The sequence below is a fragment of the Oncorhynchus keta genome, unplaced genomic scaffold, assembly GCF_023373465.1.
Source record: "Oncorhynchus keta strain PuntledgeMale-10-30-2019 unplaced genomic scaffold, Oket_V2 Un_contig_10789_pilon_pilon, whole genome shotgun sequence".
Taxonomy (NCBI): Eukaryota; Metazoa; Chordata; class Actinopteri; order Salmoniformes; family Salmonidae; genus Oncorhynchus; species Oncorhynchus keta.
In genome coordinates, this window is record NW_026277201.1 from 377,220 (window position 1) to 401,589 (window position 24,370).

The 24,370-nt window shown below is 42.4% G+C and overlaps 1 protein-coding gene across 3 annotated transcripts; it reads right to left on the reverse strand.

The window, feature by feature from the left end:
* Window positions 1–260: 260 nt before the first annotated feature.
* LOC118373315 (protein RER1-like) lies at window positions 261–18,754 on the reverse strand. 3 transcript variants are annotated; one of them, XM_052500500.1, is made up of 8 exons: window positions 18,585–18,754; window positions 15,817–15,902; window positions 15,460–15,564; window positions 13,537–13,633; window positions 3,267–3,345; window positions 2,415–2,550; window positions 2,130–2,184; window positions 261–720 (listed from the first exon to the last, which is right to left on the reverse strand). In XM_052500500.1, exons 2-8 carry the CDS (start codon window positions 15,895–15,897, stop codon window positions 710–712), a joined length of 564 nt encoding a protein of 187 aa, XP_052356460.1. In that variant the 5' UTR covers window positions 15,898–15,902; window positions 18,585–18,754; the 3' UTR covers window positions 261–709. The 3 variants fall into 3 exon arrangements, with proteins under 3 accessions (XP_052356460.1, XP_052356458.1, XP_052356459.1); XM_052500498.1 differs by having other exon boundaries at window positions 261–2,184; window positions 18,585–18,753; XM_052500499.1 differs by lacking the exon at window positions 18,585–18,754 and adding an exon at window positions 18,138–18,275 and having other exon boundaries at window positions 261–2,184.
* Between the last annotated feature and the right edge of the window lie 5,616 nt (window positions 18,755–24,370).

Genomic DNA, 24,370 nt, shown 5'->3' on the forward strand with positions numbered 1-24,370 from the left:
TATGGAGAGCAGGTTGTGGGGTTAATGGCCTTGTTCAAGGGCCCAACAGTAGGGGAAGGTCTTTAAGATGTGAACCCATCAGCCCTCCAGTTGCCAGATCAATTCCCCCTATTTTTCCAGTGCCTGGCCCGGGAATCAAACTGTCCATCTCCACTGGTCTACCTCCCGCCCTAATGGTTACTTCTAAAAGCAGGAATTGATTAAAGTTAACAGACAAATGTCAGTGAGATCCTAAAACATGAAGCAGAAACAGCCACACCTAATTTGAAGGGACACAGTCTCTTTAATAGCATTTGGAGTGAAAAAAATGACACTTAAAAGTTACTAAAATCTTTTTTTTGTTTATAATTGCAGCACAAGAGCAACCAAGAACATGCAATCTCTTTCATGAGAAAGTTTATAAATCTAGAAATCAATTTTACTCGTTATTTTTTTAATGACATACGATGACTTGGAACACTTGTTTAACAGTTGTTTGAAGAAAAAAAAATGTTGAAAAAAAATCTCTAAACAAATGTAATCTTTAAAATAGATATAAACCCTTGGAAACACTTATGTACTTTGACAGGATTATTTTTTCTTCCCTTCCCTATTGCTGATCAAAAGGTTTTCCAAAATGTCTCTGGTTACCAAAAATACTACCGCATACTTTTCATAAGATCCCCAGCATACTCCCTTCATACATTAAAAGCTCTCAATCTCACTTTTCTCATGTGTCCTCTGCAAAAGAAGAGAAAGAGAAAATATTTTTGTTTGGAATGATTAGACCACATTTGTCAAAAGAAAAATACAGAATGTGAGTATCAAGCTACTAGATTTGAGTGGAATATAACGCCAGTTTGTAAACAGTTGCCTAAACTGCTTGTTCAAAGGATATGGTCTTTCAGGGGATAACTTTTTTGTAAGGAAAGAATCATTTGAATAAGAGTATGATACTGATGTACATTTTAAGAAATCTGAACCCAAAAAATTATATTCACAGGGGGCGCAAAGCATAAATCTGAAGTTGAACTACTTGATTTGCTTCCCCATAGCTAGACGTAAATTAATCTGTCATTTAGTATCCAGGAGTGCTGAATGACAGTTACAGTTCTCTTCAACTGTACAAGCAAATCGTATGTTTGACATGACGGGAAAGCAGAGGGAATAAACACAAAAGGGATTCTATGGCTACGGAGGGAAAAACAGTAACAAATTAATAACACTTTTTCCCCTTCTTTTTAGCAGCCACACATCTTGAACTGGGCTTTCTTAAACCTCTCTGTACATAATGTTGTAAAAAAAACATGACATTTCATCATTCTCCATGATGATATTCTCTGGAAAGTACACCAACTCTGTCCTAGCCATGCAGTGTTTTCACTCTTCGCCAACTTGTTATCTAGCCAATCTCCTATACCTAAATCACTGCTTGTGCCATCAACAGATGGTTGGACTATGGTTCTGAATAGTTCTGATAGGTATTGTATGTAGTGAATTGGTGTTCAACTGAGGGTAACCAGTCACTAAAAATGAACTGCTTTACATAAAGGAACATTTCTGATGTGAGTCTCAAGACAGTGCAAAAGTACACTTGATCATAGACCCACATCAATTTAAATCAATGAAATAAAAAGTACATCTAATCAGGTTATTTCGAAACCTAAGGACCTCCCACAAGTACACGTTATAAACGAGTAGGTACCATGTCTTTAATCAATAGTAGTTGTATTTCGCTTGGAGTCAGAGGAGTTAAAAACGGAGCGTCATTAAGATTCCACAACGGAATTTCTCCTGCAATCCGTCCAGTGGCGCCCCCTCCAGCAGAGTTCATACTTACCCCAGAGGGTTACAAGGCAAAGGGCGGCACTGCGTTTCATCCACTGACCAAAGACAACGGTATCCCGCGGCTGAGAGATGACTCCCCATATTAACCAAAGGCAGCGTGTTCTCTTGTGATTACGGCAATCCTCAGCACTACTACCATCCAATACTGTCAACATTTTGGATCAAAACTATTTATTGTATCTTTTTTCCCCTCAGACAATCACTGACCCCTTTGACCCACATATACTATTTTTCCATAACTTTTAATTCTCAATGAGGGGGTTGATTTTAACTAGCAAAAGGTTTCCCGGTTTCTTCCTTGCCTCTGTAAGTCCTCTTCCCGTGTGTGAAGGGGAGGTATCTGTACTTGACCATATGCTGAAAGTAGGACAAGAAAAATAAAATGAGCCACATCCACATGATGTTCTTATTCACTGAATTCTCAGTGAAACATCTTGAAGACTGACTAGCATGATTAACTACAGATACATATCAAGAGCAGAGGAATTAATTAGGATTGTAATGACTGCGATACATTTAGCTTTGAATTGCCTGATACAACTATATATCATGCAGAGTAAGCAGCAGCGTCACTGGGTTTCCCATACCTTGATCTGCCTCTTCATGGTGATGCAGAAAAGCATGATGAAGTACATTACAAGTATGGGCCAGAACACTGGCACATTGAAGGCTTCAAAGAACGTGCAAATCATGGCGATGACGATGCCTTTTGTTGCCGAATGCCTGAAGACATAAAAGAAAAACACATGTGCACATCTACAAAAAAAGTCAGCGTTAATGATAGCAAGTTCCTTTCCTGTAGATAGTAGTTTAAAAAAAAAAACACAAGTAAACTACAAAGCTAAGAACGAGAGATTTCTGTTTCCTACCATCCAAATAAGTATGGGCAACAACATACTTGTCAGTGCCACCTCCAGTACATATTAGCATTGTTGTTATAGGTTCAGGTGGAGAATGAAATGGCCTTGATAGTAAGGAAAGTATGTAGAACAATACAGCTTTGCACTGGAAAGGTAAAAGTCCATAGAGCAATCCTAGTGCAGTGTCCTATTGGAAATATACTTTCACATCTTCACATTGGTGGGTGAGCTGGCTACTTGGTGAGTGAACAGAATAGAAGGAGAGGATTTGCAAGGGACAGTGTGCAGGAGGTCTTTGTGAAACAGGCTATTGAATGGTGGGACATAGAACACAACAGCCATTACATGGCTGGACAGTATTGTCAGTGTACTACGTTAATATGCGTGTTCTCCCTTTCCATAGATTGTGTGTATTTTCTGTGACATTGAATCATTCATTCAAAGATTCGTGGAATATTCCGACAGGACACTGTGGTAGGATGTCAGAAATAATGGGCACAAATGATGCACAAGCCTGTAACTCAGTCCAGTTCAGTGAAAGGCCAAGCTAGAAATGGTGTGGTCCTTGGGGGCTCTCACCAGAATTTGAATTCAGGCAACCTCCTGATGAACGGACGGAACTCCTCGTTCTGCTTGGTGGGGAGTGCCGGGCCCTCATCTACAGGTGAATGGAGGGGGAGCAAAGTTACAGCGAGGATCACTTTGCTAGCCAATCAAATGGACTCAAAACAAGAACAGTGACTACAGAGTACTGGTCTAGACACTTTGCATTCAGTTTGAAATACCAAAATGTCACTAAAGGCAGTATTTACATAGTAACCCAAGAGCTTCCAAACAAATACCTTTCTAAGTTACTCTCATCACATTGAAAGGAAAGGAGCTCTCCAATATCTTGTTTTTCTAGTGTAGGGGTTCTTAAACTTTTTCAGCCTTGGGAACCAAATTAGAAATTCTGTTTACCTGGGACCCAAGCTTATGAAAACATGCAACTATACGTAATTATCAGCACATTTAATTTCCCTTATGCCTAAAACAAATGCAATATAGACAAGAACAAATAACAATGAAATTAAATACCCATAGAAATTCATGTTTATTTTCCCCATTAAAAACTCTTGCATATCTGTCTAGATTGGAACTGTTGCTGTTAAAATACACTAAATAATTTTTCTAAACTGGAATAAACAGATTGATCACATCACATAGATGTACAACAGAACACACACACACACTCCGTTTGATAATACAAACCTAAGTAACAATACAGATGAAAAACTGCCTGTTGCTCAGGCCCTGAAGCAAGGATATGCATATTCTTGGTAACATTTGAAAGGAAATACTTTGAAGTGTGTGGAAACGTGAAAGGAATGTAGGAGACTATAACACATTAGATCTGGTAAAAGATAATACAAAGACCCCATTTTTTTTGCACCATCATCTTTGAAATGCAAGAGAAAGGCCATAATGTATTATTCCAGCTCAGGTGCAATTTATATTTTGGCCACTAGATGACAACAGTGTAAATGCAAGTTTAAGACTGATCCAATGAACCCTTGCATTTCTGTTCAAAATGTTGTATCAAGACTGCCAAAATGTGCCTATTTTTTTATTCATATCTTTTCATGTTCAAAATTGTGCACTCTCCTCAAACAATAGTATGTTATTATTTCACTGTATTAGCTACTGTAAATTGGACAGTGCAGTTAAATTAAAAATAATTTAAGCTTTCTGCCAATATCAGATGTCTGTCCTGGGAAATGTTCTTGTTACTTACAACCTCATGTTAATCGTATTAGCCTACGTTAACTCAACCGTCCCGCAGGGGACCCACCAATCCCGAAGAAGTTTTAAACTTGAACCCCGAAAAACATATGGGTCAGATTCTTTCTTTAAGGTTGCAGCACTTATCGTCGCCAATCCTGTCTCTCCTCTCTGGGGAGGTTCCCATTGCTCAGAAGGCAGCCACGGTGCATTCATTATTAAAAGGGTGAGATAAAGCTGATCCTAATTGTTATAGGCCAATTCCTAGTTTGCCCTGTTTATCAAAAGTGCTGGAAAAACTTGTCAATCAACTGACTGGCTTTCTTGAGGTCTATAGTATTCTCCTTGGTATGCAATCTGGTTTCCGCTCAGGTTATGGATGTGTCACTGCAACCTTAAAGGTCCTCAATGATGTCACTATTGCCCTTGATTCTAAGCAATGTTCTGATACTATTTTTATTGACTTGGCCAAAGCTTATGATACGGTAGACCATTCCTTTTCTTGTGGGCCGGGCTAAGGAATATTGGTGTCTCTGAGGGGTGTCATGACGTTGACCTGGGGTAGGTATGACAGTCATAAATACCTCTTCCCCCCCCTTTTCCTCTCTTTACCCTACTGATGTTACATTTGCAAACCCCTTGGTTAACATAGAGATTCTGGGAACATCAGAAGGTGAGCTAAACGACTACCGCCCCGTAGCACTCACTTCTGTCATCATGAAGTGCTTTGAGAGACTAGTCAAGGACCATATCACCTCCACCCTACCTGACACCCTAGACCCACTCCAATTTGCTTACCGCCCAAATAGGTCCACAGACGATGCAATCTCAACCACACTGCCCTAACCCATCTGGACAAGAGGAATACCTATGTGAGAATGCTGTTCATCGACTACAGCTAGGCATTTAACACCATAGTGCCCTCCAAGCTCGTCATCAAGCTCGAGACCCTGGGTCTCGACCCCGCCCTGTGCAACTGGGTACTGGACTTCCTGAAGGGCCGCCCCCAGGTGGTGAGGGTAGGCAACAACATCTCCACCCCGCTGATCCTCAACACTGGGGCCCCAAAAGGGTGCGTTCTGAGCCCTCTCCTGTACTCCCTGTTCACCCACGACTGCGTGGCCACGCACGCCTCCAACTCAATCATCAAGTTTGCGGACGACACAACAGTGGTAGGCTTGATTACCAACAACGACGAGACGGCCTACAGGGAGGAGGTGAGGGCCCTCGGAGTGTGGTGTCAGGAAAATAACCTCACACTCAACGTCAACAAAACTAAGGAGATGATTGTGGACTTCAGGAAACAGCAGAGGGAACACCCCCCTATCCACATTGATGGGACAGTAGTGGAGAGGGTAGTAAGTTTTAAGTTCCTCGGCGTACACATCACAGACAAACTGAATTGGTCCACCCACACAGACAGCATCGTGAAGAAGGCGCAGCAGCGCCTCTTCAACCTCAGGAGGCTGAAGAAATTTGGCTTGTCACCAAAAGCACTCACAAACTTCTACAGATGCACAATCGAGAGCATCCTGTAGGGCTGTATCACCGCCTGGTACGGCAACTGCTCCGCCCACAACCGTAAGGCTCTCCAGAGGGTAGTGAGGTCTGCACAACGCATCACCGGGGGCAAACTACCTGCCCTCCAGGACACATACACCACCCGATGTCACAGGAAGGCCATAAAGATCATCAAGGACAACAACCACCCGAGCCACTGCCTGTTCACCCCGCTATCGTCCAGAAGGCAAGGTCAGTACAGGTGCATCAAAGCTGGGACCGAGAGACTGAAAAACAGCTTCTATCTCAAGGCCATCAGACTGTTAAACAGCCACCACTAACATTGAGTGGCTGCTGCCAACACACTGACTCCAGCCACTTTAATAATGGGAATTGATGGGAAATGTAAAATATATCACTAGCCACTTTAAAACCTCTTAAAGATTTTTTTCAACATTTTGTTAAAAATCTCGTAAAATTTCAACGTCCTGCTACTCATGCCAGGAATATAGTATATGCATATGATTAGTATGTGTGGATAGAAAACATTCTGAAGTTTCTAAAACTGGTTAAATCATGTCTGTGACTATAACAGAACGTGTTTAACAGGCAAAACCCCAAGGACAACTGTTCACAAAAAATATATATATATCAATCCGCCAGTTGGCTGTATTGTCTATGGCAAGGGAAAATAGATAGCTCCCAGTTTACAAGTCCTACAGCTTCCACACGATGTCGCCAGTCTTGGCAATTGGCATGAAGTTGATCCTTGGTGAAATGAAGAAGAGGCACTTCATGTCATCCGGTACACGGGAGGAAGTTTTGAAAGGGAGAATATCGACCATCATTTCAAGACGTGCAGCTATTGAATACACATTGCCCCGTGATCAATTTGATCGATTATTAACGTTTACTAATACCTAAAGTTGGATTACAAAAGTAGTTTGAAGTGTTTTGTCAAAGTTTATAGGCAACTTTTTTAATTTAAAAAAATGACGTTGCGTTTTGGAAAGCTGTATTTTCCTGGATCAGACGGGCTTCATAAATGGACATTTTGGGTATACATGGACGGATTTAATTAAAAAAAAAGACCCAATTGTGATGTTTATGGGACATATAGGAGTGCCAACAAAGAAGCTCATCAAAGGTGTTTTGTGTAGCGCCGGCTACGCTAATTATTTTGTTTACGTCCCCTTCAGGTATTTCGGGGTGTTGCATGCTATCAGATAATAGCTTCTCATGCTTTCGCCGAAAAGCATTTTAAAAATCTGACTTGCTGGCTAGATTCATGAACGAGTGTAGCTTTAATTTAGTACCCTGCATGTATGTTTTAATGAAAGTTTGAGTTTTAGCGAGTACTATTAGCGAGTACGCATTTGCATTTCCTGTTGGCTAAGTGAGACGCAGACGTCTCACTTAGCCTTAAGAGGTTTTAAACAATGCCACCTAATATAATGTTTACATACCCTACATTACTCATCTCATATGTATATACTGTACTCTATATCATCTACTGCATCTTTATGTAATACAGACGATTAATATTGACTGCTATTGATGTAAAATATTACTAGGTCTTTAAGAGTTTATTCGGAAGAGAACAGCTCTATAAATATTATTTTGTGGTGCCCTGACTCTAGTTAAGTACATTTACATGATTAGCTCAATCAGGTAATATTAATTATGGATAAATTATTTTATAGAATAGCATGTCATATCACTTAATCCGGCATAGCCAAAGACACGACAAGGGTCTGGTTTGCTAACTACCTCTCTCAAAGAGTGCAGTGTATAAAGTCAGAACATCTGCAGTCTCAGCTACTGCAAATCACCAAGGGAGTACCCCAAGGGTCGATCCTAGGCCCCACGATCTTCAATTTACATCAACAACATAGCTCAGGCAGTAGGAAGCTCTCTCATCCATTTATATGCAGATCATAGTCATACTCAGCTGGCCCCTACCCGGATTGTGTTAAACGCTCTACAACAAAGCTTTCTTAGTGTCCAACAAGCTTTCTCTACCCTTAGCCTAGTTCTGAACACCTCTAAAACAAAGGTCATGTGGTTTGGTAAGAAGAATGTCCCTCTCCCCACAGGTGTGATTACTACCTTGGAGGGTTTAGTGTTTGAGGTAGTCACCTCATACAAGTACATGAGAGTATGGCGAGACAGTACACTGTTCTTCTCGCAGCACATATCAAAGCTGCAGGCTAAAGTTAAATCTAGACTTGGTGATTCTAATCACTCCTCTTTCACCCCAGCTGCAAAACTAACCCTGATTCAGATAACCATCCTACCCATGCTAGATTACAGAGACAAAATGTACAGATCGGCAGGTAACGGCAGGTAACGGTGAGTGGCTTTTACTTTTATGTCCTTTACCATTCGGCCATTAGATGTCATCACTGCACTCTATACTCTTCTGTAAACTGGTCATCTCTGTATATCCGTCGCAAGAGCCATTGGTTGATGCTCATTTATAAAACCCTCTTAGGACTCACTTCCCCTTATCTGAGATATCTACTGCAGCCCTCATCCTCCACCCATTCTGCCAGTCACATTCTGTTAAAAGGCCCCAAATCACACACTTGGTCGCTCCTCTTTTCAGTTCGCTGCAGCTAGCGACTGGAACAAACTGCAACAACTGGACAGTTCTATCTCCAGCTCTTCATTCAAAGACTCAATCATGGACACTCTTACTGACAGTTGTGGCTGCTTCGTGTGATGTATTGTTGTCTCCTCCTTCTAGTCTTTGTGCGGTTGTCTGTACCCAATAATATTTGTACCATGTTTTGTGCTGCCATCATGTGTTGCTGTCATGCTGTGTTGCTGTCATGCTGTTGTCGTCTTAAGTCTCTCTTTTGGTAGTGTTGTTGTGTCTCATCGTTATGTGTTTTGTCCAATCTTTATTTTTAACCCCAGCCTGTCCCCGCAGGAGGCCATCATTGTAAAACAAGTATTTGTTCTTAACAGACTTTGCTAGTTCATACTTTAAAAAAAAAGTACAATAGCTAACTTGCTTTTGCTAACATTAGCTAGCTCTTAGCTGTGTACAAGGGGATTATTTGAAAGAGAAATGAACATTTACTACTAAGAGAGTCAGTTGGTACCTCCTTATTTCTATTGATCATCACCTGTTATAAAATGACAACAATGCCTTGCTAGACTTATTTTTCCACTGTTGAAGCCCTGTTTCCTGAAGCATTCTGCCCTGTTCTGAAAGACCTCCCTGGGTTTACCATCATGCGGTGGATGTTTGGTCAGGATGTGTCGTTTTAATTTTTGTTTTGAGAGACTCATTACTATGCACTTCGCGCATAAAACACACTGTGGGTGCTCCTCACCATTTCTCAAAGTTTGCATGAGAGAGAGAAACTCATCGCTGTATTTGCGCTGTATGAGCTCAGTCAGAACTTGTGGCTAGCTTGAGTCCATTTAATGACAGCGGTGAGAATAACAAAAATCAGTGGCTGACAGCGCATCATCTGCTGCTGAACGACAGTGTGGATCACAGAGTGATCTTCAATAAAACTGCAGAAACAAGATGAAACAAAGCAAAGCACACAGGCGTCTCCCTCCCACTCGCGCAGATACCAAAATGAGCAGAGACACCCCTGCTAAGCAGAGAGAGCACAGTTACCATAGAGCGCAATTGCACTTGGCCAAATCAATTCCGGTAATGAATTAAATAATTATACATTTACTGTGACACGTTGCAACCCACCATTAACAGGTGGGGCCACAAACCATACTTAAAGGCTGCTTTAGTGTACAGAGTAGGGGTTTAACTAGTCACCAATACTTTGAGAATTGGTATGAGACGACCCCCCCCGATTCGGTCACAATCCTCGCCATAAAATAACCTTGCACAATAGACGGCACTTACCAAATGCGCCCCAATTTTAAATGAGTAAGTCTGGTGAGGGAAAGGTAAACCAACCGTTATCCAAAATATTGCATGTAGGTGAACTGAACTGTAACAAATATCTGAATTTTGTCATCGAATTTTGGCATTGGCCTATAGCTCAATGGCAATGTTTTCAGAAATGAGTAATTCTCATGATACCAGTTTGACAGTTGCAAATGGACTTGGAAAACCATGTTGCATCTGCAATCATTCTGAAGACTAAGGTGCCTAGTTTAGGCATAGTGTCTTATTTAAAATAAATATGAGCCTGAATTTCATACATTTTCACCCCAAATTCTCATTACCAAAATGCATCCATATATTCAGTTCCTTTTAGACAATTTTACTTTCGAAAAACCTAATGAATACGAATAAAACACTGTTGCTGTAGTTTGGATATTACTGCATTGTCAGAACTAGAAGCACAAGCATTTCACTACACTCGCATTAACATCTGGTAACCATGTGTATGTGACAAATAAAATTTGATTAATCATAAATTGTATACCATCTGAAGTTCACATTAAACAAAATATTTATTAAGTAAAAACACTGTCTGTGGACATGTTTGTCATTACCTTAAGACTTTTTCAAGTTTTATTCACCCATGATACAGTGCATGACCAAAAGTATGTGGACACCTGCTCGTCAAACATCCCATTCCAAAATCATGGGCATTAATATGGAGTTGGTCCCACTTTGCTGCTCTAACAGCCTCCACTCTTCTGGCCTACCACTAGAAGTTGGAGCATTGCTGCGGGGACTTGCTTCCATTCAGCCACAAGAGCATTAGTGAGGTCAGGCACTGAGGTTGGGCAATTAGACCAGGTTTGCAGTCGGAGTTCCAATTCATCCCAAAGTTGTTCGATGAGGTTTAGGTCAGGGCTCTGTGATTCGGCCGTCGGATTGCTAGATGGTGAAGCGTGATTCATCACGCCAAAGAACGTGTTTCCACTGCTCCAGAGTCCAATGGCGGCTTACACTACTCCAGCAAACACTTGGCATTGAGCATGGTGATCTTTTGCTTGCGTGTGTGGCTGTTCAGCCATGGAAATCCATTTCATGAAACTCCCGACAAACAGTTATTCTGCTGACATTGCTTCCAGAGGCAGTTTGGAACTCGGTAGTGAGTGCTGCAACCAAGGACAGACAATTTTTACGCGCTTCGGCGGTACCATTCTGTAAGCTTGTATGGCCTACCACTTTGTGGCAATGACAGCACTTAAAGTTGACCGGTGCAGCTCAAGCAGGGCAGAACTTTGACGAACTGACTTGTTGGAAAGGTGGCATCCTATGACGGTGCCACGTTGAAAGTCACTGAGCTCTTCAGTTCTAGGGCCAATGTTTGTCCAAGGAGATTTCATGGCTGTGTGCTCGATTTTATACACCGGTCAGGAACAGGTTTAGCTGAAATAGCCAAATCCACTAATTTGAAGGGGTGTCCACATACAGTTGAAGTCGGAAGTTTATATACACTTAGGAGTCATTAAAACTTGTTAACAAACTATAGTTTTGCAAGTCGGTTAGGACATCTACTTTGTGCATGACAAGTAATTTTTCCAACAATTGTTTACAGACAGATTATTTCACTTATAATTCACTGTACCACAATTCCAGTGGGTCAGAAGTTTACATACACTAAATTGACTGTGCCTTTAAACCGCTTGGAAGATTCCAGGAAATTATGTCATGGCTTTAGAAGCTTCTGATAGGCTAATGGACATCATTTGAGTCAATTGGAGGTGTACCTGTGGATGTATTTCAAGGCCTACCTTCAAACTCAGTGCCTCTTTGCTTGACATCATGGGAAAATCAAAGGAAATCACCCCCCCCCAAAATTGTAGACCTCCACAAGTCTGGTTCATCCTCCAAACACCTGAAGGTACCACGTTCATCTGTACAAACAATAGTACGCAAGTATAAACGCCATGGGACCACGCAGGTCAGGAAGGAGACGCGTTCTGTCTCCGAGAGATGAACATACTTTGGTGTAAAAAGTGAAAATGAATCCCAGAACTACAGCAAAGGACCTTGTGAAGATGCTGGAGGAAACAGGTACAAAAGTATCTATATCCACAGAAAAACGAGTCCTATATCGACATAACCTAAAAGGCCACACAGCAAGGAAGAAGCCACTGCTCCAAAACCGCCATAAAAAAGCCAGACTACAGTTTGGAACTGCACACGGGGCCAAAGTCAAAGTCAGCATCATGTTGTGGGGGTGCTTTGCTGCAGGAGGGTCTGGTGAACTTCACAAAATAAATGGCATCATGAGGAGAAATTATGTGGATATATTGAAGCAACATCTCAAGACATCCGACAGGAAGTTAAAGCTTGGTCACAACTGGGTCTTTCAAATGGACAATGACCTCAACCAAGCAAGTTGTGGCAAAATGGCTTAAGGACAACAAAGTCAAGGTATTATTCTGACATTTCACATTCTTAAAATAAAGTAGTGATCCTAACTGACCTAAAACAGGGAATTTCTACTAGGATTAAATGTCAGGAATTGTGTAAAACGGAGTTTAAATGTAGTTGGCTAAGGTGTATGTAAACGTCCGACTTCAACTGTACACTATATATACACAAAAGTGTATCTCTAATAGAGCTCAGTATAATTTTTAAATAGCCAACATTCTGATCTCTGAAACCTGCTCCTCATTACCCTAATGCACCAACATTTAAAACTATTAGAACAAATAAAATGTACTCTTCAGTTATTTGGGCTTAATCTAGTACTATGCCTTTATCTACATGTGTACATGAAAATACCATGTATACACAAGATTCAGAAAATGTTGTGTTGTGGTAATGAGAAGTTACACAAAATAATAATTACATTTGAAATATTTGTTTTCAGTGTCATGTTTTAATCAGGCCCTTTCATTAAGTGAGGAATGCTAAAACAAATATTAGAAATGTATTTATTACTACTTTAGACTTCTAAAAGTGTTGCAGTACTGATAATTCTTGCATTGGTAGATGTGGAAATGGTTGTAAATTACATAATCTTATTAACAACCATAATTATGAAATAGATAAATAAACATCTGATCTTAGTGATTCAAGAGGAATTTTTGTGAAGTGCAAGTTTCTTGCGAATCACCCAATTAGAAAATGTCATTTTTTAATAGTCTTTGTTTAGCCATAAGGATGAAAACATATCCTGATTTACTGGAAAATAAATATTTAGTTGCATTGGACTGAAACATATATTATTGAATCGTCCCAAACTATGATGTGTCTTTCCTGAATCATATGGGTGGCAGCGTGGTTAGAGCGTTGGACTAGTAACCGGAAGGTTGCGAGTTCAAACCCCCGAGCTGACAAGGTACAAATCTGTCATTCTGCCCCTGAACAGGCAGTTAACCCACTGTTCCCAGGCTGTCATTGAAAATAAGAATGTGTTCTTAACTGACTTGCCTGGTTAAATAAAGGTAAAATAAAAAAAAATATGTTTTTTTAAATACACACCAGTGTATCAAGATGCGTAGTCGGCCAAAGATACACACCCCTAGTCAAAGTTTTTTAAATATAGTCTCAGTCCTACATGGAGGGTCTCTTCATGAAGAGTGAGCGTGAGGAGACACTCCTGTACATTGTTTTATGTGAGAAAGTAAACATCTCAAACATGACTGGAACCCAAAGGAATGTCGTATGTTACAGGGAACTCTAACTTACCTTCGTCAAGCATTGACGGATCCACTTTTGGTGATAGAAAAGCGATGAACAGGTTGAGATGGTAGATTCCCAGAGCGTATGTTACAATATACCAACCCTGGAGGGAGCAGAGAGAACCTATATTAGTGTTCATTGAATTTCGTACATTACATTTTAAAATGTTACTCATTTAGCAGACGCTCTTATCCAAACTGGAAATTAAATAAGCGTAAACATGTGTATTCCCTCACTTAATTCACAAATGTTTCACATTGACTGATTTGACAAGATCTGGGGCAATACTAGTCTGAAGGGAAAACAGTGGCCTCCATTTTCACACAGACGCTCCCAAAGTGATCTTCTACTTCTTGGATGTGTGCAAGTGCATATTACGCCTAAAGGCACATTGCAGAACCCTGGGAGAAAATAGCTTAACGTTCAAACTCAAATGTAACATGATCAGTCATAAACAATATAAGTCAAATCTGACAAGCCAGTTACAGGCTCCCTCAATTGAGGCATACCCACATCTGACAAGCCAGATTCAGGCTCCCTCCATTGAGACATACCCACATCTGACAAGCCAGTTTCAGGCTACCTCCATTGAGACATACCCACATCTGACAAGCCAGTTACAGGCTCCCTCCATTGAGACATACCCACATCTGACAAGCCAGTTACAGGCTCCCTCCATTGAGACATACCCACATCTGACAAGCCAGTTACAGGCTCCCTCCATTGAGAAATACCCACATCTGACAAGCCAGTTACAGGCTCCCTCCATTGAGACATACCCACATCTGACAAGCCAGTTACAGGCTCCCTCCATTGAGAAATACCCACATCTGACAAGCCAATTACAGGCTCCCTCCATTGAGACATACCCACATCTGACAAGCCAGTTACAGGCTCCCTCCATTGAGGCATACCCATATCTGACAAGCCAGTTACAGGCTCCCTCCATTGAGGCATACCCATATCTGACAAGCCAGTTACAGGCTCCCTCCATTGAGACATACCCATATCTGACAAGCCAGTTACAGGCTCACTCCATTGAGGCATACCCATATCTGACAAGCCAGTTACAGGCTCCCTCCATTGAGGCATACCCAAATCTGACAAGCCAGTTACAGGCTCCCTCCATTGAGGCATACCCATATCTGACAAGCCAGGTACAGGCTCCCTCCATTGAGACATACCCATATCTGACAAGCCAGTTACAGGCTCCCTCCATTGAGACATACCCAAATCTGACAAGCCAGTTACAGGCTCCCTCCATTGAGACATACCCATATCTGACAAGCCAGTTACAGGCTCACTCCATTGAGGCATACCCATATCTGACAAGCCAGTTACAGGCTCCCTCCATTGAGACATACCCATATCTGACAAGCCAGTTACAGGCTCACTCCATTGAGGCATACCCATATCTGACAAGCCAGTTACAGGCTCCCTCCATTGAGGCATACCCAAATCTGACAAGCCAGTTACAGGCTCCCTCCATTGAGGCATACCCATATCTGACAAGCCAGGTACAGGCTCCCTCCATTGAGACATACCCATATCTGACAAGCCAGTTACAGGCTCCCTCCATTGAGACATACCCAAATCTGACAAGCCAGTTACAGGCTCCCTCCATTGAGGCATACCCATATCTTGGCAGATTTGACTTTCGTTGTTGATTTCGTCAAAGGAGGAAGTTGTCGCACTGTATATGGTGACGCCAGATTAGAGTCTACCTTCAAAAGACGTCAGATGCATATTCAGTAGGGAAAAATGTTGTGGAATGCTAAGATAGAAATATATTGAACAGATATACCTCTGACATGCTGAGAAAGGAAAGACGTCAGCTCTACTCATGGCACTTCTATCTGTAGTGTTCATTACCTTGCAACCTCCTGAACGCGACCCAGCATAAGCCCTGAGTGTGGTGTGTTTCCCTACCTGTAATATGTACACTCTGATCATGTAGATGGCCGTTAGCGAAAGTGTGACTCCCCATCGCCCTATGGAGAACGGCGTCGACCTGTCTAGCCATGACTGATAGATCTGGAAAAGACACCAAACAGAAAGACAGTGCACAACCATTACCAGGAGCGCAACAGTAAACATTAGATAAAGCGTCACATTTTCACATCGTCTTATCTGAAGTTCAATTTCTAGGTTTTCAATGCAGCACCACTGTGACAGTGGTTCCAATGGTTATCTTCATCAAAATCAAAGCATTTCCCTTGGTTTAGCCTAGTTTTCTTTCCTCTTGACATTTGATGAGAGAACAACTAAAGGCCCTGGCAGCAGTACCTGTCCAACCCGTGTGAAGAAGCTTCCGATTGTGGATGGTTTCCCATGGATTGATTCACCAACACTGTCCCCTTCTGACATTCTGTCTGTGCAAGGAGAGAAAGGGGTTGTTAACAGGCATTACTTGAACAGATTTCACCACCAGGCTTTTTGTTTGCAACGTGAGTATGGATCTGTAGACTAAGTGTTTATAGTAAGGTGTTATAGACACAATGTGTTGATGTGGTGTGCTATCAAGACAAGAATGTCTTGCCTGGTTGTGACTCAAAGCATGGCTACATTTGCTGCATGTAAATAATGTGTGGACAGATGAACCTGAGGATATTTGGCCTTCAGCTCAGAGCAATTTGGCAAATAATCTATTGGTATTCAGTACTAACACTGGCAGATCATTCTCACCCAACATGTAGGCTACAGTAATTTTTTAATTGGCTAGCTATATAGCTAGCTAGTTTCTTTATTCACTTAGTCCTTTTCCACATATAATAACATGACAACAACTCACATACAGCGACAACAAAGCTTCATCAACCTAGCTGACTTAACTCAACTCCATGGTAAAGGACCCCGATTTCAAACTTGTCTCATCGCTGCAACTCCTCAGCATGCTCAGGAGGCGAAGGTTGAGTCATGCATCCCCCAAAACAAACCGTGCTTCTAAACACCTGCCAGCTTAACCCGGAAGCCAGCCGCACCACTGTGTCGGAGGAAACACCGCTCAAATGATGACCGAGGTCAACCTGCAGGCATCTGGCCCACCACAAGGAGTCGCTAGAGTGCAATGTGCCAAGTAAACCCCTCTGGCCAAACCCAGATGATGCTGGGCCAATTATGCGCTGCCCTATGAGACGCCTGATCACGACCAGTTGTGCTACAGCCCGGGATCAAACCCAGGTCTGTAGTGATGCCTCTAGCTGTGCAATGCAGTGCCTTAGACCGCTGCGCCTTTCAGGAGGTCAGTAAAGGAAGTTTCTGATGAGCTCAATGAACAGTTGAGCAGAGACCAGGCTTTTTAGAATTCAGCTCTGACTAAATTGATTTGTCCAAGGTAAATACTTCAACAAAAAATGAAATGCTTACCTTGTACCTACGTTTAATCCTCTGTAGTTGAGTGCCTTTGTTTTCTGAAATACATATTTTTTTTATAAAACATGAATCAAATACAACCGACTGGATGTTGAAATTCAAATTGACACGTGCCATCTAAAAGCAACGAGCAAACAAATCGGTGGTTGTATTTGATTAATGTTTATTGAAAAAGTATGGATTTCAGCAAACAAGGAAAGGCATACAACTAGAGGGCAAACATTGATACATCATGGTAAGTGTTATATAATGTAAATGTTTAAGTATTGACCTTGGGAGTGATTCGATGTAGTAATAGCTGAATTCCACAGACCCTGGTCTCTGATCAACTCCATGGAGTTGAACAAAGTCAGCTACATCAACATTTGGTGTTAGGTTGATTTGGCTCATGCACTTGGTCAAAAACTTTTTGCAAGCATATACTGCGCACAACGGCAGTAAAGACGATATTTGCTGCGAAACTCCATATTTTGGGTGCGTAATGAACTTATTTTGACATCACAGTTGCAGAGCTGATTAATGGGACTTAGACATTTAAGGATAATGGGCGTCAGAGGAGACATCTTCTCCTCAAGCATAAATACTGGTTTAATGTTATCCCAACTCTTCCCACCCGAAGTCCTTGCCCCCTTGGAAGGTCTACCGGCTCAAACGATAGTTTCATTTCCATTCATGTCAAATGTCACGTTGCTTATCAAACAGTCGTTCAATTATTGTGAGACTTAAGTTAGCTGATAATGACAGACTTTGTTAGCCGAATTAAACTAAACTCCACGATTTACTAGCGGCGACTAGTGTGGGCAGACTGGAGTTCCGAAGACACACAATTAAATTAATCAAAAACGACATATTTCAGCACCCAAAGAACAGCCCTGAAATCAGTACTATGTATTTAAAAACATAGGCCGCCCACACACTAGTCGGCGCGCCGCTCCATCGTAAATCGTGGAGTTGAGTCGCTCACAAACAGTCTCTTCTCATAATGGCTAGTTAGCTCTCTAACGTTGACTCGTTTACCGCTTCTCGAGCCAACAAATGCAGTTGCTAGCTACTGTAGCCAGCTAAAACAATTATTTATAGTGTTTGAGATGAGATGTTTAGCGTTTGTGTTTATTCATAGCGCAATTTTGATTAAATGTATTCCTGTCTCGCAAGCAGGGTGAGTGACGTTTTAGCTAACATTAGAAAAAAAGCTAATGAGTGATTGCCCCCCCCCAACCCCCCAAAAAACCTACCTGGTTCGTGTAGTTTTTAAACAACCACCTGGTTCGTGTAGTTTTTAAACAACCACCTTTCATTAACAGTGTGTGTGAAACACTGATGGATTCCCTCTACTTCCCATTATGTGCAGCGGGAATCAAATAATCAAACAGTTCAACCCTGCTACATCACAGTAGGAAAATGTAGTCTTTAATCTCAATCTTGTCATTATGATGGCTACAAATCAGCGGGAAGTTGAACTACAACCACCAGCAGTAACTTCGTGAATTTGACAACTCACTTCCGGTTAGAAACCGAGCCCTATTTAGCTAGCATAGGCATAGCCTCTCGATATCATATTTAGAGAGGAATTAAATTGAAATATTACTTCGGTATTGGTCCCCTTAATTCCACTAAAACTAAAGACCATATTTTCACACACCTACTGACAGACATACTGCTGCAAGACAGGTTTTTCTTACCTGATTCTGCCGCTGTGTCACTCTCGGCTCTACCTAACTACCTCTCGGGCTGGTTTGGCTGATGTGAACACGTCAGTACTTCCGCGAGGACTCGCTTTAAAGTACGGCAGGCAAGATCAGAAGAGCAAAGAAAACCCTGGACCGGTGAGGGAGATGCACAGCTGGTTTGTGGCACTTTGCCTGGCCACTGGAGAATTTAAAATACCTACTTATTTGAACTCCAATTTTTATGACACAACACAATTATATGACACGACAAAAAAATCCAGCCAAACCTTTCAATTGCTTTTTAGTAGCCTAAAATAATGCCCCCAATTAAATAGCCGAATTATTCTTTCTCTCTAAAAATAATATAATATAGCATATGACAGAGTACACATACCTTTTGACAAGTGTTGTTTACTCACTAGGACGAGGGTCATTAACTGTTTGATGGAACTTACTTACAATGCATTCGGAAAGTATTCAGACTCCCTGACTTTAACCACATTTTGTTTTACGTTACAGCCTTGTTCTAAAATGGATTAAATAAATAAAAATCCTTATTAATCTGCACACAATAACCCAATGTCAAATGTATTTAAAAAAACGGAAATGTCTTATTTACATAGGTATTCGGTCGGACCCTTTGCTATGAAACTCGAAATTGAGCTCAGGTGCATCCTCTTTCCATTAATCATCCTCAACTTGATTGGAGTCCAACTGTGGTAAATTCAATTTATTGGACATGATTTGGAAAGGCACACGCCTGTCTATATAAGGTCCCACAGTTTACAGTTTATGTCAGGGCAAAAAACCAAGCCATGAGGTTTAAGGAATTGTCTGTAGAGCACCGAGACAAGATTGTGTCAAGGCACAGATCGTTTATGCAGCATTGAAGGTCCCCAAGGACACAGTGGCCTCCATCATTCTTAAATGGAAGAAGATTGGATCCACCAAGACTCTTTCTAGTGCTGGCCACCCAGCCAAACTGAGCTAAAGGGGGAGAACGGCCTCGGTCAGGGAGGTGACCAAGAACCCGATGGTCACTCTGACAGAGCTCCAGAGTTCCCCTGTGGAAATGGGAGAACCTCCCAGAAGGACAACCATCTCTGCAGCACTCCATCAATCAGGCCTTTATGGTACAGTGGCCAGACAGAAGCAACTCCTCAATAAAAGGCACATGACAGCCCGCTTGGAGTTTGCCAACAGGCAACTAAAGACTCTCAGAACATGAGAAACAAGATTCTCTGGGCTGATGTAACCAAGATTGAACTCTTTTGCCTGAATGCCAAGAATCAAGTCTGGAGGAAACATGGCATCATCCCCATGATAAAGCATGGTGGTGGCAGCATCACACTGTGGAGATGTTTTTCAGCGGCAGGGACAGGGAGACTAGTTAGGATCTAGGGAAAAATGAACGGAGAAAAGTACAGAGAGATCCTTGATGAAAACCTGCTCCAGAGCGCTCTCGACCTCAGGCTGAGGTGAAGGGTCACTTTCCAACTGGACAGCGATCCTAAGCACACAGCCAAGACAACGCAGGAGTGGCTTCGGGACAAGTCTCTGAATGCACTTGAATGGCCCAGCCAGAGTCCGGACTTGAACCTGATCTAACATCTCTGGAGAGACTTAAGACTCAAGGTTGTAATTGCTGCCAAAGGTGCTTCAACAAAGTACTAAGTTAAGGGACTGAATACTTACAGTACCAGCCAAACGTTTGGACACACTTACTCATTCAATGGGTTTTCTTTATTTGTACTATTTTCTACATTGTAGAATAATAGTGAAAACATCAAAACTCTGAAATAACATATGGAATCCTGTAGTAACCAAAAAAGTGTTAAACAAATCAAAATAGATTTTAGATTCTTCAAAGTAGCCACCCTTTGCCTTGACAGCTTTGCTCACTCTTGGCATTCTCTTAACCAGCTTCACCTAGAATGATTTTCCAACGGTCTTGAAGGAGTTCACACATATGCTGAGCACTTGTTGGCTGCTTTACTTTCACTTTGTAGTCCAACTCATCCCAAACCATCTCCGTTGGGTTATTGAGGCCAGGTCATCTACATCACGATTGTGTGCCACTTGTTGTTGATTCTTCACAAAAAAATACAGTTTTATATCTTTATGTTTGAAGCCTGAAATGTGGCAAAAGGTCGCAAAGTTCAAGGGGGCCGAATACTTTCGTAAGGCACTGTACTCATCAGCAACCACAGCTAATGAAGTCACTGAAACCCTTAACAAAGAGTTGAAGTCTGTTTTGGAATGGGAGGCCATGAATAAACTGGTCCTTAACATCTTTAAAACTAAGAGCATTGTATTTGGTACAAATCATTCTCTATGTTCTAGACCTCAGCTGAATCTGGTAATGAATGGTGTGGCTGTTGAACAAGTTGAGGAGACTAAATTAGTTATTGTTACCTTAGATTGTAAACTGTCATGGTCAAAACATATAGATTCAATGGTTGTAAAGATGGGGAGAGGTCTGTCTGTAATAAAGAGATGATCAGATTTTTTGACACCACACTCCACAAAGCATGTCCTGCAAGCTCTAGTTTTATTGTATCTTTTATTGTCCAGTCATATAGTCAAGTGCTGCAAATGAAGACCGAATTAAGCTGCAGCTGGCCCAGAACAGAGCAACACGTCTTGCTCTTCTTTGTAATCAGAGGGCTAATATTATTACAATACCTGTAAGATGGCGCCGGAGCAGAAGGCAGACGTTTTGCCCCCAACCGATTGTGTTTTTGTTAGTTTATCTGCGTTGTTTGTAACCGTCTCTTATGACCGAAAGTAACTTCTAGACATCAGGACTGCGATTACTCACCACTGACTAGCAGAATCCTTTTTCTTCTTTCACGACTCTGACGAGCCCGAGGCGGAGGATATACGGCTACCTCGGGAACAGGCCTCGACCCCAGTGATCTGCGTGAAGAGGAGGTGGAGGAAGAGAGGCCGGAGGGCGGGCTGCCTTCTGAGGAGTCGGAGGCGAACGAATAAACCCCCACTCCCCTCAATTCTGCTAGAAAACATGCAATCTTTGGACAACAAAATGGACGAGCATTTGGGAAGACTAAACTACCAACGGCACATTAAAAACTGTAACATCTTGTGCATTACGGAGTCGTGGCTGAACGACAACAATATCAACATACAGCTGGCTTGTTATACGATGTAGCGGCAGGATAGAACAGTGGCGTCTGGTAAGACACTGGGCGGCGATCTATGTAATTTTGTAAACAACAGCTGGTGCACGATATCTAAGGAAGTTCTGAGCTATTGCTCGCCCGAGGTAGAGTTTCTCATGATAAACTGCAGACCACATTACCTACCGAGAGTTTCATCTATATTCTTTGTAGATATTTACATACCACCACCGTCAGAGGCTGGAACTAAGATATCATTGAATGAGCTGTATTCCGCCATAAGCAAACAAGAAAACGCTCACCCAGAGTTGGTGCTCCTAGTAGCCAGGGACTTTAATCAGGGAAACTTAAATCAGTTTTTACCAAATTTCTATCAGCATGTTAAATGTGAAACCAGAGGGAAAATAACTCTGTACTCCACACACAGAGATGCATAAAAAGCTCTCCCTCGCCCTCCATTTGGCAAATCTGACCATAATTCCATCCTCCTGAATCCTACTTACAAGCAAAAATTAAAGCAGGAAGCACCAGTGACTAGAACAATAAAAAAAGTGGTCAGATTAAGGAGTACACCACATCTGTCATTGGCTTCATCAACAAGTGCATTGATGACATCACCCCACAGTGACCATAGCCATGGATTTCAGGCAGCATCCACACTGAGCTAAAGGCTGGAGCTGCCACGTTCAAGGAGCAGGATTCTAACCCAGAAGCTTATAAGTACTACAACCCCTCTGACTCTCGTTGGATGTGGCAGGAACTGCAAACCATTACAGACTACAAAGGGAAGGACAATCGAGAGCTGCCCAGTGACACAAGCCTACCGGACGAGCTAAACTACTTATATCCTTGCTTCGAGGCAAATAACACTGAAACAGGCATGAGAGCACCAGCTGTACTGGAAGACTGTGTGATCATGTTCTCCGGAGCCAATGTGAGTAAGACCTTTAGACAGGTCAGCATTCACAAGGCCGCAGGGCCAGACGGATGACCAGGACATGTACTGCGAGCATGTGCTGACCAACTAGCAAGTGTCTTCACTGACATTTACAACCTCTCCCTTTCTGAGTCTGTAAAACCAACATGTTTTAAGCGGTCCACCATAGTGCCTGTGCCCAAGAACACGAAGGTAACCTGCCTAAATGACTACCGATCCCTGGCACTCACGTCTGTAGCCATGAAGTGCTTTGAAAGGGTGGTCATGGCTCACATCAACACCAGCATCCCAGAAACCCTAGACACACTCCAATTTGCATAACACCCCAACAGATACACAGATGATGTAGTCTCTATTGCACTCCACACAGCCCTTTCCCACCTGGACAAAAGGAACACCTATTTGAGAATGGTATTCATTGACTACAGCTCAACATTCAACACCATAGTGCCCTCAAAGCTAATCAATAAGCTAAGGACCCTGAGACTAAACACCTTCCTCTGCAACTGGATCCTGGACTTTCTGACGGGCTGCCCCCAGGTGGTGAGGGTAGGTAACAACACATCTGCCACACTGATCCTCAACTCAGGGGCCCCTCTGGGGTGCGTGCTCAGCCTCCTCCTGTACTCCCTGTTCACTCATGACTGCACGGCCAGGCACGACTCCAACACCATCATTACATTTTCCAACGACACAACAGTGTTAGGCCTGATCACCGACAACAACGAGAGGAGGGAGGAGGTCAGAGACCTGGTGCTAGGACAACAACCTCTCCCTTAACGTGATCAAGACAAAGGAGATGATTGTGGACTACAGGAAGAAGAGGACCAAGCACGCCCCCATTCTCATCATTTGGGGCTGCAGTGGAGCAAGTTTGAGTTCTTCAAGTTCCTTGGGGTCCACATCACCAACAAAGTAACATGGTCGAAGCACACTATGACAGTTGTGAGGCGGGCACGACAAAACCTTTACCCCTCAGGAGACTGAAAAGATTTGGCATGGGTCCTCAGATCCTCAAAAGGTTTTACAGCTGCACCATTGAGAGCATCCTGACTGGGTGCATCACTGCCTGGTATGGAAACTGTTCGGCCTTCAACCGCAAGGCACTACAGAGGGTAGTGCGAATGGACCAGAACATCACTGGGGCCAAGCTTCCTGCCATCCAGAACCTCTGTACCAGCCGGTGTCAGAGGAAGGCCCTAAAAATTGTAAAAGACTCCAGCCACCCTAGTCATAGACTGTTCTCCCTGTTACCACACGACAAGCGGTACCGGAGCGCCAAGTCTAGGTCCAAGATGCTTCTGAACAGCTTCTACCCCCAAGCCATAAGACTCCTGAACATCTAATCAAATGGATACCCAGACTATTCGCATTGCCCTCCCCCTTCCCTTCCCTCTCCACACCACTAACACTCTCTCTTGTCATCTATGCATAGTCACTTTAATTCAACTCTACCTACATGTACATTCTACCTCAACTAACCGGTGCCACAGCACATTGACTCTGTACCGGCACCCCCTGTGTATATTGTTATATTTTACTGCTGCTCTTTAATTACTTGTTACTTTTATCTCTTATTCTTATTTTTTGAAACTGCACTGTCGGTAAGGGCCTCATAAGTAAGCATTTCACTGTAAGGTGTTGTTTTTAGAAGAACCCTAATGTTTTGGAAATTCCAAATTGTTTGCATAGTCAAATTACACACAGCACTGACACATACA

What these genes read in the sequence shown, in the direction of transcription:
- LOC118373315 (XM_052500498.1), bottom strand. Translation starts at nt 15,897, where the DNA reads ATGTCAGAAGGGGACAGTGTTGGTGAATCAATCCATGGGAAACCATCC. An exon ending in TCAGAGTGTACATATTACAG is followed by an intron (nt 13,634 to 15,459) that starts GTAGGGAAACAC and finishes TGCTCCCTCCAG; the next exon opens with GGTTGGTATATTGTAACATA. An exon ending in TTGCCTGAATTCAAATTCTG is followed by an intron (nt 2,551 to 3,266) that starts GTGAGAGCCCCC and finishes TTATGTCTTCAG; the next exon opens with GCATTCGGCAACAAAAGGCA.